The 18,673-nt window shown below is 44.8% G+C and overlaps 1 protein-coding gene across 1 annotated transcript in view; it reads right to left on the bottom strand.

The window, feature by feature from the left end:
- CLNK (cytokine dependent hematopoietic cell linker) overlaps nt 1–18,673 on the bottom strand; it is a 106,982-nt gene that overhangs the window by 12,128 nt on the left and 76,181 nt on the right. Inside the window, exons 9-15 of the mRNA XM_084864389.1 lie at nt 15,807–15,832; nt 15,573–15,592; nt 14,248–14,358; nt 12,327–12,354; nt 8,684–8,702; nt 6,537–6,618; nt 2,876–2,916 (exon numbers count right to left, since the gene is read on the bottom strand). Of these exons, the coding sequence (XP_084720515.1) occupies nt 2,876–2,916; nt 6,537–6,618; nt 8,684–8,702; nt 12,327–12,354; nt 14,248–14,358; nt 15,573–15,592; nt 15,807–15,832 (327 nt within the window). The remainder of the gene's footprint in view (nt 1–2,875; nt 2,917–6,536; nt 6,619–8,683; nt 8,703–12,326; nt 12,355–14,247; nt 14,359–15,572; nt 15,593–15,806; nt 15,833–18,673) is intronic.

Below are 18,673 nucleotides of genomic sequence, written 5' to 3'. Positions count from 1 at the left end.
GACTCTTCCCTGGATTCTTAGCCTTAGAGAAGAAGGGGAAAAAGCTGAAGCCAGTCAGAGTAATCTGTAAAAAATGTGATTCTGACTTTGCTACTCCCTCTGGTAAAAATCCTTTCATGGTTTCCATTACACATGGAAGAACACCCAAATGTTTGACACCTGTCAGTGAGACACTCAATAATCTTTTTCTTCTGATTTCTCCATCCCCCATCCCTTCCTCCACCTCCCCATACATTGTTCCTTCCTTCCTTCCATCCACCAGTATACACCATCCATCCATCCATCCATCCATCCACCCACCCACCCATTTCCCCATCTATTGTTCCATCCATCCATCCATCTATCCACCCACCCACTCAACCCCCATCATCTGTTCTTTTCTGGCCATAATGAACTTTGGTCAATTTCTTAAACAAGCCAAGCTTATTCTCAACTCAGGCAACACTATTTTTTTTTTTTTAACGTGAAGAATGATATTTTGTCTTAATGGAATCTTATTTTTATTTAGTTTTTTAACCTGAAAGAAAAAATAACAAACTGTGGTTATTCAGACTTGGACATTTGGCAGATATTTTATTAGACATGAACAAGGTGAGCCAGATAATTCATGGAAAACAATGGCAGTATTTGCTGCTAACTATAAAGTTAGAGTTTTGAAATGCAGATTGGAATTTGGAAAAACTTGCAGCTGCTATCTTGACATAACAGCATTTGAAAAAACTTTTCTCTTGAGATTGGTGGTAGTAGGTAGTGATTTTAAACTATTTCATAATGAAGTATGTTAACATTGAAAAGATATGCTTAGGTCTATGAATCATTATTTTCTAAGTGACTAATGTATAAAGCTATAAAATCATGTCAGGGTAATTTTTTTTTTTTTAAAGAAGACAGAACAATCAATTTTAAAGTATTAAAAAAATTCCTTGAAAGGGTTTTGCTTTCAACTGGTACCTTAGCTTTAAGATAATACCACTTTTCAAGTTTTCTTTTTAATTTGATTGCTTTTTAGAGGGAGAGAGAAACATCAATTGGTTGCTACCCATACTCACCCTGACCAGGGGATTGAACCCACAACCTGGGTATGTGCCCTGATTGAGAGTTGAATCCACCACCTTTTAGTGTGTGGGACAATGCTCCAACCAACTGAGCCACCCAGGCAGGGCACTTGTCAAGTTTTGATGTGATATCTTCTCTATATTCTTGGATGAAACAGCTGAGGTTTCATATTTTCACAGCTTATTTCATTTCAGTAAATAATAATAAAAATATGTATTTGAGGAAATTAAGGCTAAAAGGAAGGAGTGAGGTGTTATGAGGAATAGTAAATACAAGATTTGTAAATAATTTAGTAATTTCAAGCAAGAAAGAACTGTAAAAAATTCACAAAGCCTTGAGAGCAGAAAAATAATATGGAAATAAATACTGGACAACAATCTCTCTCTCTATATAAAAGCCTAAGCAACTGAACCACTGGTCAACTTGTCACTATGATGTGCTCTGACCACCAGGGGACAGACGCTTAACCCATAGGATCAAGCTCCCTCCTGTCTGAATTGGGTCTTGGGTCTGCGGGGATAAAGCCAAAACTGGCTATTCAAGATTCCTGGAGGGGTCCTGGATTGTGAGAAGGTGCCGACCAGGCCAAGGGACCCCACCAGTGCACGAATCTGTTCACTGGGCCTCTAATAGCAAATAAAATGGAAGAGCAGTAATTAGTGCAATGGCAGAGTTATAAGCTAATATAGTCTTAATCCAGTCTAGAAAGTATAACCAAAGTTATAGTCTTGGTTAGTAGCTTGACAAGAACTTTGAAAGAATAGAAGACTTTTTTAAATTAAAATTTTAATTGCATTTATTGGGATGACTGGCTAATAAAATTATATAGGTTTCAGGTGTACAGTTCATAATACATTATCTGTATATTGAATTGTGTGTTCACCAACCCAAGTTAAGTCTTCCATCACCATTTAAGAATAGGATACTTTTGACACAGCAAAATTTGAGGTAAAATATCAAATATTAGGGAACATTTATATGCCAGATACCAAAAGTTAGGTTTCATGTGCATTTAGTCTGCTTCTCATCAAAGAGCTGAATTCTCTCTGGGATTATTAAGAACCAAGAGTATGCCTGAGACATTAGGTGTTCTATTTTATGGTTGCAAGGATTGTGGCTTTTTACATTGAGCCTAAGAATGTTTGTTATGGGGAATTGTGTGCACTAAACTGTTTGTTGTAAGGGACTGTTTGACCACTTAAAGTTTAAATTATATTTATCACAGTACGTTAATTTTACCAACACTTTAAAGCACATGTGTCAAACACAAGGCCCGCGGGCCAAATCCAGCCCGCCAGGCCTTGCAATGTGGCCCGCACCGCGCTGTCATCACTGCACTCCGCTGTCAGTTTATGACATTGTCAGTTTATGACTGTTCAGTAAACCATTCGGCCCGCGATTTAGGCTGGATTTTAGATTTTGGCCCCTTCTCTGATTGAATTCGACACCCCTACTTTAAAGCCTTGAAAATAGGAATAATGCTAAAGATAGTTCCCCTTTTAACATTTTATTTAAAAAGTTTTCTGTATTATTTGGGAAGAGGATGTAAACTTTAGAGTTTTAAAATCCAGTCATGCTTTTATTTAAAACATCATAATGCTCATAAGAGAGGAAAATGGAAACCACTTAAGTGATCTTATTTAATTATAGAGGAAAATTGTTATATTCACTCAATGAAATGTCAATGAAAACAACCTAATGCCCTTTATCTACATCCACTCAGCAAGTCTGGGGGTCACAGAGCCAAGTCACGGAGCAGGAATATTGTCGTGAGAGGACTTACCCGTCTGTTTATGATTCCTAGGTCAAGTGCTCTTACCTCTGCTTTGCATACTGTGGTTGCTCATCACGAACGAAGAGCTGAAGAAAATGTTAGAAACATTAGATATGGAACAAATAGACCCATAGGAGTTCTTTTCATGTCATTTCAATGAGCACAATTATGATTCTTCGTGAAGACATGAACTTAGACTTGCCTTCTGACCACAGCCACTGTAGAGAATGGCATGTGGCTGGCTGGGCTCCTATTCCACAGTAATTATATCCCAATGGAGGGAGAGCACAGAAAGCATTTGAGTCTTCCTTGAAATGTGAGCTAGCTGAGAAAACTGTGTGGATTATTGTAAGAAAGTCCATAAAGAAAAAGGGGTTTTAAAAATATCTAATAAAAGACAACGGAGAAACCAATGGAGAAACCAATAAACACAATAATAATGATGTTACCAAGACTGTTTACCAATGGCTCTCATTAGCACTTTACTTAATGTTTAGCTTTCCTTAACACTTAGCTTAATTTTCTGGTTCACTTTGTATTGTGGCCAGCGCCATCATTATAAGCGCGAGGTGCTACCACAGTTACATCTAATTACATGGGGCATGCTCCATTCCAAAAGAGCGCTATTTATAAAGCCCCCAGGCCAATTAAATGAAATCTAGCCCTTTCCTAGCACCCTGAAATCAACGAGGGCACACCTGGTTTTTGTTATCCTAGGGGAGCCTTGCTTTGTGGGTAAAAATGCTCGCAGGTTATTTAACCACCACGCTGTGTTGCAGTCCCCGGTCAGACTTCTGCTGACATCCAAGACTTGGACTCTGTTAACACCAGATTCCTTTACCAGGAGCCAGTGTACGACCTTAATAAATGTCTGGGGAAAGTCTCTGTAGCAAAATGTCTGCCCGAACTGCATAGGATTTTTAAAAAGAAAATGTTGAAGGACGAGGGACATCCTCTGAGGATATTTTAGGTCTCAAGTACTGAGTTTGTAAAAAATGAAGCAAAAATAAACAAACATACCAAAACAAGCAAACAAAAATAAAATAAAACGAGTGATTCTTTAACTTTTTAACTTTTACAGTGAATAGAGCATCAGCCTGTGGACTGAAGGGTTCCGGGTTCGATTCTGGTCAAGGGCAGGTATCTCAGTTGCAGGCTCTTCCCTGGCCTGGGCCCTGGTCAGGGCTCGTGCACGAGGCAAACAATTGATGTACTGGTCTCACATTGATGTTTCTGTCTTTCCCACTCTCTTCCACTCTCTCTAACAATCAATGGAAAAACATCCTCTGGTGAGGATTAAAAAAAAAAAAAATTAAAAAAGTGAAAGAAAAAAAAAAAAAGATGTGTTGAGTACCTACTGGGCACATGGCATGTTTCGAGGAATGTAACATGAGTAGGACGTGGCCTCTGCCCTAAAGCCCCTAACGCTGCTCCATTTTTGCAGGGAAGACACTGTATCACAGTCACAAGTGGGCTAAGTGCTGGGACAGGTGTGTGCACAGCAGGAGTCCCTGCGGTAGCTTTAACCCAGACAAAGTCACTTTGGGTCTCAGGAAAGCCTTCCTGGGAGACGTGCTAACCAAGCTGACTTCTAAAAGATGAATAGGAGATGGTGACGAGGGAGGGTGTTGTTCCAGGCAGAGGGAACAGCAGGTGCGAAGGCTCAGAGGCAAGGAAGCATGGCTTATTCTGCAACGGACCGGAAAGCAGCTCCTTCTGGACAGAAGGTGAGGCATGGGGGTGTAAATATCAGTAAGTGGCTACTTTACGAGTTCAGGTGAGATGGAAGGTGGCTGGCCTATGTTGGGAGCTGGGGAAATGAGGAGACATGGATAGATTTCAGACTTGCTTTGGAGATAGAAATTGGGGAGGTGGAAATGGGAGAATGAAGATGGGGAAGAGGATGCATCGTTGGCTGGGGAGAGAACGTTTGTGGAGAGATAGTTGGTTTGGGAATAAAAGTAGAAACAAAGAGATCATTTCAACATTATGAGTTTGAGATGCCTGTCACTTTTTAAGGAAAACTGCCTGTTGGGTCTGGAACTAAGAAGGGTGATTGTGACTGAAGATCAAGATTTAGGAATTACCAGCATAGGGTTGACAGCAACATGGGTGGCTGACACTGCTTAGGCTCTTTGTGAGAAAAGCCAGGCCCTCAGATGGACCCTGAGGGGTCCCGGCACTTGGAGGTCAGCTTGGGAAACATCTGAGAAGGGGGCTCAGAAGAAGCCAGTTAACAGAGGAAGAAAAATCAGGAGACTTAGTTCAACTAATTGAACAAAGAAACAAAAGAAGCCAGGCCACACCACCCAGCTGCTACAGATTCGGGGTCCAATGAGAGCTCATTGTCTTTTCACGACAATATGAGGGTTTTATTTTCCTTTTAGAAAATGACATTAAGTGAGGGCATTTCTACTGAGCTCTGGGCAGACTTTTGTGCCAGGTTGGGCCTTGAACAGAAAGCAGCCTGACAAGAATTAGTGAGCCAGAGTTCTAACACCCACAGGCCAGAGATCAGGAACAAAGCTACTGCAGGTGTGAGATAGGACAAGGCAGGAAAGTGAGGGAGGGGAGGGTGTGGGGGTGGCGGTCACCCTGATGGACAGGGCCTGGCCATGGCAATGAGAGGACACACCTACCAGGCATTTGCAACAGGCCTGGCTTTGCCCTCAGCTTCTCCTGCCAGGGGAATGATGCTGCCCAGCTGGTGGTTTGCTGGTGGTGGAGCTAGGCCAATCCCAGTGGATTCCTCCTCCTAACCACTGCTCTACCCCACCACAAACAGGGGGACTCCCTGTAAATATCTACTAGTTACAATGACAGCATCTTCCCTCTGGACAGGCCCCCAGGGAAGTCAGGATGCAGGGGCTGCAGTTTTAGGATGGTCAGTATAGACATCACGGTCTGCTGAATGCGAAGCTGTACTTGACTTCAATGGGAAAGGGCCTTGGATCCTCTGGGCCTCATTTATTCCCTCTGGGAAATGGGTCAGAACTGTCTCCTGGATTCAGTGGCTTTAAGCTGGGGCCTGATGAGTAGAGAGAAGTTTTCCAAGTCTGGAGAGAGTGGAGGGGGGGTGGGCACTATGGAGGGAAGGGGTACAGGCAGAGAAACAGTGTGTGCTGATGTCCTGCGGTAGGTGACCGTGGAAAATGGGAAAGTGGGGGAGGGGCATGAACAGAGGCTGAAGGCACTGGTGAAACCAGGGTGGCAGGGCTTTCTGGCACTCATTTTGGAGGCCTGGGATTTGTTTTAAGGAAGCCACCACCAATTTACAGTGTCTTCCAGCCTGAGCTCTTGCTTCCTCGACTGTTTAGGTGGGATGACAGTTGTTATAATAACCTGATCAGGAAAGTATTTAATCAGAAAATGGTATTTTTTAAGTCTTGGACATCGGTAAAGTGAAATTCAGAAGTTACTGAGTCTAGTTAGAAAAGTCCACTTTTCTCCCCGGAGGAGTTAGCATCAGTCCCAGTTGATCTGATCTAGTCAATACTCAGGTCCCTGAGCCTCTAGCCTCACCCGGAGAAGTACAAAGCACGGGAAGGATGTCGCTGTTAGCTTCAATAACAGCTGTGGCTCCGGGCTTCCTTATCAAAGGCCCAGGCCTTCCCGTTTCTCAGGAAGCCTTGGAGGGTCATTATCCTACGCAACACATGGCCTGACCCCCATGCCGGGACCCAACCCAGTATTCCCGGCTCCTTACCTGGCGACAGCAAGAGGGACTTCTGGAGCACTTTGGTTTTGGGTCCCGTGAGAGGATTCCGGCTTCCTCGGGGGATGAGGAGCTGTGGACAGGAGTCATATAATTTCAGAATGCAAAAGGAAAATGACTCGAGACATTCAGAGGCCCATTGGAACAGCTACAATGTCACCCAGTAATCTTGGGTGATCTAATTTCTAACCTCTAATTTGCAGCCCACGTATTCCACACTGACCCTGGCTCCTGGGAGTGGCTGCTCCTTGAGGATATGACATGGCAATACTGAGTCTTTGATACTGTTATGGAGAACACTGAATCTGAAACTCATCATTGAACTTCCCCAAACATAGAACATTCCACTGGGAGGTGTTTGGTGTGGAAGAGAACCGAAGTGGGATTCTGATTCAAATGAAGGCTTACATAGAAACATAAATGAAAAGGTGAAATCCAAGAGCCTGGCTGGTGTGGCTCAGTGGTTGAGTGTTGACTCATGTACCAAGAGGGCACCAGTTTGATTCCTGATAAGGGCTCATGCCTGGGTTGTGGGCCTAATACTAGGTGGGTTGTGTGCAAGAGGCAGCCAATTGATGAAGTTTTTCTCTCATTAGTATTTCTATCCCTTTCTCCTTCTCTCTCTCCCTTCACCTCTTTTGAAAATCAACAAAAACATATTTTTTTTAAAAAAAGATCAAATTGAAGAACTATTTTTGAGCAACAGAGGGCACAGGGATGCTCAGTGCTGGCCCACACCCCCAAATTCTCATGCCCCTGTGCCAGGGCAGGTGAGCCCCAGGAAACTGATATAGACAACCAGTTCCTAGCCTGCTGGGTAGGCATGCCTTTTCTCAGAATGTCCTCTTTTGTCAAGTTTTGGACAGTTCTGCCAAACAGATGAACTGGAGTTATTTAGTAATCACATAAGCCATTGCTGTATCGCTTTTTATTTCCTTCTCATCGAGAGTAGGTTTTAATCAGCTACCAGAAGCACCAAGGGCACACGATACCGCCCTGGTATGAAACCCCATAAAACACTCTCCATTTCGGCTGTAGTCATAAAGTTAAGAAAGCGTACAGACACCTCTGGGTCCTCACTGGGGTGTGACTCTGTGCTCTGTCCAAGGTTGATCACTGAATGGACACTTTTGATTGAGGGACTGTGATTACTTGGAATGAGACTGGAGTCAGTGACTGCACCTCCTATAAAAGTGCTTTGTGTCATCAGCAGCTACCCAGAGCACCTGCCCCTGTGAGCTGTGCAAGGTCGTTGCATTGACCATCAATGGAACCCATGACAACCCCTGAGGATGCTGAGCTTCAGCGTGGAAAAGGGCTCAGTTTTCTTTCAGGTTTGAATTTTTTTTTTAGATTGCCCACAGACGTGCCCTCCCCCCACTCCTCCATCAGAGGCCTTGGGAATCTGCAAGCCCAGATGTGGCCTTGCTCAAGCCTAACGTCTTCAGTATAAGGAACAGCACACTGGAGAGCCACGGAGGCCTGTGGCCCAGCCAGAGCCACAGCGGGTCCGTGGAGGCCCCTGTTGCTTTGTGACGGCGCTTCCAGTGTGAACTCTTTGGGCAAGGCTCAGCCCTTGGCTGTGGACATGATTCTTCATTCTGAGTGAATGGTGGACAGCACTTCACAGGTGGACATGAGGTTACTGCCTACTTTGCAACCTGCCAGCTGGAGAGCGAGTGTTGGATTGCCTGCTTCCACAGCAGTGACCCCGATGGTGTGTGAGTGTGTGTGTGTGTGTGTGTTTGTGTGTGTGCAGGTGCTCAAATGAGGGTTTAGGTGTGTGTGCACGGGTAACATCAAAGAGGGAGAGACCAAGAGCAGGGGGCCGGCAATGTCTCCCCAAACTGCCTGGGGGTGACCTGTGCCTCCTTATCAGCAGCCTGCGGCTGAAGAAAGACCATGAGCCCAGCCCCAATTTAAGTCACCCCATTAGACCAGAGCATTCTTGGACAGATAGGAAGTCCTGGGTCCATTGGGGTCACGTTTCCTGCTCTCTGCCCCACCCCCCTCGACGTGCTCGTCCTTCCCAGGCTCTGAAGCAATTGGTTCTTTCAGCAAATGACTAACACTGTAAACAGGGAAACAGCACTGAGCCTAACAGGATGAGGCAATGAAAACAAACATAAACAGTTTACCTTTCTCTGCTCCCAGGACCTGTGTTAAATGGAAAAAAAAAAAAAAAAGAAGTTGAATGATTCTTGGTGCTAGAAAACGTCATAGTATGTATTTTTAGAGCAATTGGTTAGTAAGATTGGGCAACATTTTTGTTGGTATTGAGATTTTAAAAATCTACAAATCTACACCCCGAAAGACTGAGCACAAATTAAGTGTACCTTCTTCGCGGGATGTAACAGGCAGATATCCAGGCTAAAGATCACGTTGGCTCTTTGGAAAGCAATGTAACCATAGCTCTCAAGGGCCTTAGAGGGACTGTTATTCTCACCCCAGCATTCCACGGATGAGGCTCTTTTTCTAAGAAAAAGACCTGGAATGTGTACCGAGTTCCGTGTACGAAGCTGGTCACCATGTCCTCAGTTACACCGCCAAAACCCTGGGGACAGTCTGTTCCAGCTTCTATGTCTCTGGATCTAGTGTTGTTCCTTAGCTTATTTTGTTTATTAGATTTCGCATGTGAGTGAGATGATGTGAAGGGGTGGGCAAGAAGAGGTCAATGGGGGGAGAGGGGAATCATATGTAATACTTTCAACAATGGAGGATAAAAAAAAACCATGGAAGCAATCTGCATGCCCATCTAAGTGGCCCCGTTAAGCACGTTTTGGTCTTATTCACTTACTGGACTATTATCCATGTATCACAAATATTGACATAAAATGTGGAATAAGATTATACTCTAAGTATGCCTCAACATTACATAAAAAGTCCAGAATAAAAACTGGACTCATGACATGTTTCCATGTAGGGGTGTGTATGTGCATGTAAAGAGGGATTTGAAGAGATATGACAAAATCTTAACAGAGGTTGTGTTTTAAGAGATGAGGTGATCGTTAATTTTCTTCATATTTGAAAAAAGGAGTATGAAAATAATCTCATTTTCTTTTTCAAGGTAGCCATTCCCAAACAGTTCATTTTTCTTTCCCTAATAATAATGGTAGAATTCCTGACCATCTTTCATTATAAAAATCTATGTTATTGGACTTGCATTCTTGGGCCCTGTTCTACTCTGAAAGAAGCAAAAAAGCCTTTCAAGAGGTCCAGTATTTGCTGAAGTGTCTCCTTCATTGTGAACAATTTTCTTTTTTAAATTAAAAAAAGTATATTTTTATTGATTTCAGAGAGGATGGGAGAGGAAGAGAGAGACAGAAACATCGATGATGAGAGAAAATCATGAATTGGCTGCCTCCTGCACACCCTCCCCCTTATTTGGGATCAAGCCTACACTGGGGCATGAGCCCTGACCAGGAATTGAACCATGACCTTCTGGTTCATAGGCCAATGCTCAACCACTGAGCAACACTGGCTGGGCAGTTGAGAATACTTTTCTAAAGTGCACTTCATGCAGCTGGTGAGCAGCTCAGGCATCATTTAGACAACAGCCTCTTAATCTGAGGCACCGAAGAGGTCCTTGATGGCATGAACTTCTGAAATGAGATGCTACATTTTCCCCCATCAGACACCTGTGCATTTTTTAAAGGAAGGTTGATTATATTATTATATATATACCTTTCATGAAATTTTCAAGAGGGTCTGGGGTCCATGAAAAGTTTAAGCCAGCAGCATACAGATACGGAACAAAGATAGGGTGCCACCTGACTGGCATTGCTCAGCGGTTGAGCGTCACAGTTTGATTCCCAGGGCAAGTGTCCGGGTTGTGGGCCCACTTCCCAGTAGGGGGCGTGCAGGAGGCAGCTGATTAAGGATTCTCTCTCATCATTGATGTTTCTCTCTCTCCCTCTCTCTCTGAAATCAAGGAAAATATATTAAAACATAAATAAACAAAAACAAAGAGGGGGAGCCATTCACCCAGATTGCCAGTTACCTTGTGGCTGAGCTGACCAGGGAGGCCAGGTCTCCGACTCACATTTGCTTCAGCGACAAGAAACCATTAGCAACAAAGAGCTTAGAGAGGCTCGGAAGTCTTGTCTGAAGCTGGTCTACAGACAAGCTCTTTTGTCTCAAAGACCATGGTGGCCCTGGGAAGGGGGTCTGGGAAGGGGACATACACTTCATCATGGACAGCAATGCAGGCAAGCCCTCAGGCGGAGAGAAGAGGGTGATGAAGTCGTCCTAATGAGTGGTTTGGCGTCTCCCCACCGAGTCTTCCCCAGGACTTTGAACCTGGCAGTTCAAAGCCTCAATCGGATGCAGCTGAGGTTCTCAGGCTGGCCAAAGGGGAGGTGCCTGAGCTGTCAGTGCAGCAGAGAAGCCGACCAGCTGGGGGGACAGATGTTTTATCTAATTGAGACACAGTCCACTTCTCACTTGAGGACACGGCATTTACATTTAATGATATCAGGCGAGTGGAGTGAAACATCTCTAGTTTCTCTACTTTAACTTTTGGGATTGTTTTTTGAACATAAATATATGCAAGCTAAATAATGTTTTCCATAAGTCCCTTCCTCCCTCTTTCCTCCTTCCTTTTTTCTTCTCCCCCCCAACCCCTTTCCAATTGAGCTCAGAGGTGTCTGTATTTCTTAACTCAGAGAGTCCTAGGTCGGGGCACACTGGACTTGGGGCTCTCAGGGGCTCTGCCAGCTGTGGGGGACTCTGGCCTCTCTAAGGCTTCCTTCTCTTAGGGTTTTGTGAGAATTAAATGAGACCACGAGTCTCTACTGTGTTTGAGAATTATCAAGTGCTACGTGAACTTGAGTTGGGGCATGTAGTTCGTCATTTCTGGTCTCCAAGACTCTGGCGACACACAAGTGTGACATTTGTCTTATAAGATAAGCTTTTGTGACCAAGAAAATGGCCTTGGTGCTGGCTCCAGACAAACAATGGGGAAATATCTTGGCAAAAGATAAGAAGGAAGAACACATTTTCCCACTAGCTGCATGATTCCTTAGATGATATCAACTTCTAGCAAAATGCCAACCAAAGCTGCAAGGAGAATGAACTGGCCTGCCTGGTCCCTGCCCTCCAGGCCTGACCTTCTCTTGTCCTTGTTTATTTGCCTCTTGTCCTTTCACACTGACCACTGAGTTGTGGACTGTAAATCACTGTGAGTGGCAGCCACCTGCTACTTGGGACCCATGAATCTCACTCACAGGAAGAAAGGGGTGGATCCCTTTGAGTGTGTGGGTACCACCCAAACTTTCTAAGTTAACTCCCAGGAGTGGGTAAGCTGGTGAAGTACTGAATGAGCCAGGGCTGGCCTCTGCTTCTTCAGTTCTATGCTTTCTCTTGGACATGATGGCCTTTTGGATTAGATGGTAATGTGATTTAAAATAATTTTTAAAATTGATTTCAGAGAGGAAGGGCGAGGGAGAGAGAGATAGAAACATCAATGATGAGAGAGAATCATTGATTGTCTATCTCCTGCATGCCCCTACTGGGGATCAAGCCCACAACCTGGGCATGTGCCCTTGACCGGAATCAAACCTGGGACCCTTCAGCCCACAGGCTGATGCTCTATCCACTGAGTCAAAGCAGCTAGCGTAGCTTTTCCACCTTTAAGGTAGGGCTGCGAACACACCCTGAGCCTGGCTGCTATGATAATGAAGTGTAACTGAGTATTTAAGGCAAATAGTATCTTGCCCATCGCAGACCCTTCACGCACAAAAATTCCCCTTCCCTGTTACCTGGGACGAAGTCGCCACTCACCTCATTTAACTTCTTTAAGGTTATCTGTCTGCAGGGAAAAGAAATACAGTGTCATATAAAATACAGTTCATAATGGTCAACATAAAACCATCCTGAGCCCTTAAAACCATTGATTTCCTTTTTATTGCCAAATCAACAACCCATCGTCCAGTGTGATATTTATCACCGTCCTATAAAACTAAAGCCAGGTTATTTTTCTCATAATTTCCTGACCACAAGAAGAAGTGATGAGGCCATGTGAAAAGTGGTGGCAGAAAGGGCATGAATAAACTTGCTTCTCGCTTTAGGAGAATTTAAATAACATCATCATTCCTCCTGACATTTGGTTTTCCTTGTCAAGTTTCATTGCCTCAGCCAGACCTGCTATCATTCCCTTGATTTGAAAGCTCTTGGTTTTCTTGCTCCGAGGCAGTGCAAAGGGCTCTAATTAGGAGAGTGTCTGGCACAGAGGGATCCCGGGCAGGCGTGTCGGGGAGGAAGGGTGCTGATAATGATGGAGTCCTGCGGCAGAAACCCCCGGGAGCTGAGTGAGAGGGGAGGAATGCACACTGTGATTTGCTATGTGGACACTAGACAAGTCTTGGGAGAAACTCCAAGCCTTTCATTGATATGACAGGCAAGCCAATGAGCGTCTCTAACCCTCATTCTGTCTACATGGGCCTGCTGGTGAGAGATCGGGGTAAAGAAATGCCAGGAGTTTGAGGTTGCAACCCAATCTCAGGCGAAGGCTGTTGACCTGGAGTTACAACGCTTGCCTGTATTCGGTTAGATATACATAATAATAGATAATAATTCCGGAAGCATCTGGTGCTCAGGTGCTACGCCCTGGCCTCAGATCTCAAACAACAGGCACCGGTACTGAGGTCCCACGTTCTTTTTAATTTTATTATTTTTTAAAAAAATTTCTACTAGAGGCCCAATGCACAAAATTCGTGCAAGGGGCTCAGCCCTGCCCACTCTGCCTTAGCCCCTGCCACCGCAGCTTCATCTGGAAGGTCAGATGGAAGGACGTCTGGTCTAATTAGCATATTACACTTTTATTATTATAGATGGATTTCAGAGAGAGGAGAGGGAGAGATGATGGAGAATCATTGATTGGCTGCCTCCTGCATGCTCCACACTAGAGATCGAGCCCACATCTTGGGTATGTGCCCTGACCAGGAATCGAACCCTGACTTCTTGGTTCATAGGTCAACGCTCAACCACTGAGCTACACCTTTGGGGCAAGTCCCACGGTCTTTAACCTGGTGCAAAGCTCCTCTGAGATGGGACATTTACACCCTGCCTCTCCCTTTTAATGGGCCAGGTGAGACGATAGATAGGATTCGAAGTAACAAAGAACGAACAACCATAGTATTAATTAATTTTGGGTTAAATTGAGGCTCATCTCAGGGCTTTCACGTTTAAGCGACCATGGCGTATTTGGAACACTACCGATTGGCCCTGTGGCTTTGGAGCACAGTAACCTCTGTTTTGTAAAAAAACTGTTGTTTGAAATTTCCGCTAGACATACAGGTTCTTTGTTCTATTAATTAATTCTGCTGTTATTGGCTTCTATAAAAGATGTTTGCTCTAATGATAGGGAAAATAAGCTTAACCGTCTGATCTTGCAAGCCACTCCGCTGCCATCCCTAGCTACCCCCATGCCAGGTGTCTTTTAGTTATCTGTGCTCAAGGCTATTGGACTGTGTTGTACTCAAGGCTGCAAGCTTCCTGCGAGACATCTGCTAAGCATGCAAAGGGCTCTTTTGAAAACTTGCAAAAGGGACAGGAAGCCCCAACTTTAGGAGACAAAGACATTTGAAATGAATAAAGGGAGAACGTCCCCCATGATTGCTCTGCTCAGACTCTGGAAGCATTATTCCTCTGAGCACACCCCTCCCCCCCGCCATGTCACCAGCAGCCATGGCCAGGCTCTCACCTGGGCGCCCTCTGGGCTTCGGGGAAGGGGTGCCTCTGCAGGGAGGGGGACACATTGCCCTCTGGCTCGGGGGGCAGGGGCTGGTACTTCTTCGGAAGAGTGACAGGCAGCCTGCGGGAAGAGTCACAGGGGAAAGTGAGAAGCCCGTGCGCAGGGGGCTCCCCACACGCCTGCCCGCAGCGCGCCCGCCTTGGTGGTGCGCGTCAGTGTCTGGGGCAGAGGCTTACAGCCCCGCCCGCTCCATGTCAGGTCTGCGATAGCCCCAGCAGCATGTAGGCACCTAAGGAGCCCACGTCCGTCTTCCTGCCCCGTGCTCTGTGGTTTGTTCTGCTTTCTGATGGGGCTTGCTTTTTTTAAAAAATATTTTTTATTGATTTCATAGAGGAAGGGAGAGGGAAGGAGAGATAACTGATCAGCTGCCTTCTGCACACCCTACACTGGGGATTGAGCCTGCAGCCCAGGCATTTGCCCTGATGGGGAATTGAACCGTGACCTCCTGGGTCATAGGTCAATGCTCAACCACTGAGCCATGCTGGCCAGGCTCTGATGTGACTCGCTACAGGGTGTCTTTGGTTCTTCCATATGCCACCTGTTTGCATTTTAGGAGGCCCGGGGACAAAATATCACAGTAGCCTTCCATTTACCCCAGACTGGGATATCCGAGCTGTGTAAATTCCCAGAGAAATGGGGGAAATGCTTGAACGTCAGGGACTGCCTCACTCACCCACGTATTCACCATCCACTCGCTCACTGAGAGGGGCATGGGGCGCTATTGACAGATGCTGGGAACACAGAGAAGAAGCGACTCAGCCACTGGCTCAGGTACTTCCCTCCGGGAGGGCAGAGAGCAGTGGTGAGAAGGTTCCTGGGAGGGAATGACTGAAGTACTCCCAGGAGAACAGGAGTGGCTGCCTCAGCAAAGCCCAAGAAATCAAGTCTGTTTCTCTCACCTCCGTGTCTATGTCCTCGCACATGTAATACTCTTTGTACTTATGTATGTACTTATGTAAATGTAAACTTCTACAAGTCCATTGATGCCGTTTCTGAGGGCCAGTTCTATCTGGCAGATTTCTGGACTAGAAGGGAGGGAGACAGGAAGGGCTAGGGGAAGCAATGATGAGGGAGGGCATATTGAGTGGACAATTGTGAATGAATGGATGATTGAGTGGATGAATGAAGGCTTATTTAATCTAGTTTGTTGGCTAACTCATTAACACTTATGTCAACTTTTTGTGTTTTCCTTTTTTAAATTTTGGAACTTTTCAAATTCTGGAACTTATTATCTAAGCATATAGCAGAGCAAAGCACCCATCTAATTGTCTTACCGAGGAGGTGGTAAGGGAGTCTGCAAAAGGAAAGAGAATCAGAAGTTACATTTATTGTTGTATGAGCCAAGCTAATGGGTAAGAATTTTTTGATTTTACAAACAGAAACTACAAATCCCAACCACACTTCTAGAATATAGTTTTCAAGAGACATCTCAGCCTTCACAGCGCCCACCTTCCTATGCTGCTAAAGTAAGGAGTGGGGAATGCATGCATTTTCATGATTCTTCTTACCTTGTTTCTCATGGAGGGCTTGTCTCCTAAAACATGAGAGGGAACAGCAGTGAGTTTACAGAAAATGTCATCACGCCCTTTTTTTAATGCATAGCTAAGTGGAAATCATCCCTGTTTGAATAATCTAGATATAATGTCAATTAACCTTAAAAAAATTAATCCTCACCCCAGGATATGTTTATTGAATTTAGAGAGGGGGAGGGAGGAAGATAGAAATAGAGATAAAGAGAGAGAGAAACATTGATGTGAGAGAAACTTCAGTTGGTTGCCTCCTATATCTCCTGTATGTGTCCGGACTGGGAATTGAACCCACAACCTTTCAATGTATGGACAACATTCCAACCAACTGAGCCACGCCAGCCGGGGCAACATTTATTGATACCAAATTAGGTACGGAGCACCAAGGTAAATGCTTTAGCTATGTAATTTCATATAATCCTCTCCTTTGTGCTGAAAATAAAGAAACTGAGGCATGGGGAAGTTAAGTATCTTGCTTCCGGCCACCCTGAAGTTAGCAAATGCTAGAATAAGATTTTAGGTCCCCTCTTAACCAGTAATTCTTGATTCGAATGAACATTCTTTTACCTATAGCAATCTCACTAATCCAAGTTCCTTATTTGTGAGACAAGGTTGGACTACATGCTCTGAAGGTTTAAACATGCTCTGAAGAACTCCCTGGGCTCTCTTCTGGGATTCCTAAGAAGCCTGAGGGTTGGGAGCTGGTTCTGGCTCACACTCATGTCATTGGGGGCGTGTGGGAGGGGGAAGTCTCCACTTTATCTACTTCCCACGGGATCTCCTTTTAAGATTTCTTTTTTTTTTTTTTTAATATTGATTTTTTACAGAGAGGAAGAGAGAGGGATAGAGAGTTAGAAACATCAACAAGAGAGAATCATTGATCAGCTGCCTCTTGCACACCCCCTACTGGGGATACGCCCACAACCAAGGTATATGCCCTTGACTGGAATTGAACCTGGGACCTTTCAGTCTGCAGGCCAATGCTCTATCCACTGAGCCAAACCGGTTTCGGCTAAGATTTCTTTTGGGTAAAGATGTACTACACTACAACACAACACCACAATACCACAACACCACACATACTTGTCTAGATGATTTCAGGGCTCTCCCAGATCTACAGTAACTAACTCATTGAATAGAATTACCATTCTTCCTATTTTGTTTCTGTTTTGGAAAATACTCATTAAATAGCAAGGGTAGGCCTCCCGGCATGAATTCAAGCACTGGTGGCGAACAGGAATCATGGGTGTCATTGGAAAAACACAAAATATGAACCAGGGCGCATCTCACCACCAGCAGCAATATAGTTCATGTTGTATCTCTGGCTATTGTGACGATATGACGGAAAAGTTTAGATCCTCTGTTGCTTTCTTAAAGCACAGAGTTAGAAACACAGAAAACGAACCTGCCCTCATTTTATTGAGTATTGGCTTCACCTCCCAAGCTGCCCGGGGAGCCATCCGGCTGCTGGTACTGATGACCACCCCGGGAAGCTAGATGCTGGCCTTCCTAGCAGTCTTCTTTCATAGCCACCACTCACCTATGGGGGATCAATTCAATTCACTGGAAACACAATTCAATAAAGTGACCGAGCGTCCGAATTCAATAGGACCATTCCATTTATTGTTCCAGAGACATCTATCTCATCTGCTTCAGTGACCGGGAGTTCAGAAGAGGACATCCATCTTTCTTTTATTCACCGACATTATTGCGCACATAGCACGGGTCAGGCATGGATTCCTTTTCAATATGTGTATTGATGTAGTTGTCGGGGAATGTATTATCAAAAAAAACAAACAAACCAAAAAACAAAGCCACCAGAACGCTGATATTCCCACATATCTTATGTTTCAGCGGCAAGAGATAGAAAACGAAGTTCATGATGACAGGTGGTGACAGGTGCCCCAATAAAAATGAAGCAGGGTGAGGGACAGCCGGGCAGGGAGAGGGAGAGATGGGGGATGGGGCTGCTGTGTTTTTGGCAGACTCCTGAAGGCCTCCTGGATAGCTGATGGGAATGAAGCTAGAGGAAGGTGAGGGAGCATGGCATGTGAATATTGGGGAGAGGGAACAGCAAGTGCAAAGGCCCTGGGGTGAGATAGGGGAGAGTTGGTTGTGGAGGTGGGGGTGCCCAGGTCACAGGGGTCTGGTGGGCTGTGGTAAGAATTCTGCCTCAGTCATGGCGCATCTTTTTGATACAGAGCCCAAGGGTTTTGTGCCTTCAATGGAATGTTGTGTTTTCTCTGGCATCATTTAGTAGTTCCCTCACTTGAATAATCTGGATATGCTATTATCAGCAGCAATGACAAAAATCTCCAAGGGTTTCAGCAACATCAAACATGCCTACTTGTGGTAATTTATGCCATCATGCTTCTCCCATTCATCACATAGATAAGTGACTTTCAACCTTTTTCTTTTAAAAAAAATTGATTTCAGAGAGAAAGTGAGAGGGAGAGAGAGATAGAAACATCAGTGATGGGAGAGAATCATGATCAGCTGCCTCCTGTATGCCCCACATTGGGAATCAAGTCCATAACTTGGGCATGTGTCCTGACTGGAACTCGAACCATGACCTGCTGGTTCATAGGTCGAGGCTCAACCACTGAGCCATGCTAGGAGTGCCAACCTTTTTTTTTTTTTAATATTTATTTTTAGAGGGAGAGAGGAAGGGAGAGAGAAGAAGGGAGAGTGAGTGAAAGAGAGAAACATCAATTTGTTTTTACACCTATCTATTCCACCTATCTATGCATTCATTGGTTGATTCTTGTATGTACCCTGACCATGCATTAAATTCAAAACCTTGGTGTATTGGGATGATGCTCTAACCAACTGAGGTACTTGGCTAGGGC

Source organism: Pipistrellus hanaki (assembly GCF_964339955.1).
Source record: "Pipistrellus hanaki genome assembly, chromosome: 1".
Lineage (NCBI taxonomy): Eukaryota > Metazoa > Chordata > Mammalia > Chiroptera > Vespertilionidae > Pipistrellus > Pipistrellus hanaki.
The sequence above is the reverse complement of the archived record's forward strand: the minus strand, read 5'-3'. Positions and strand labels throughout refer to the sequence as shown.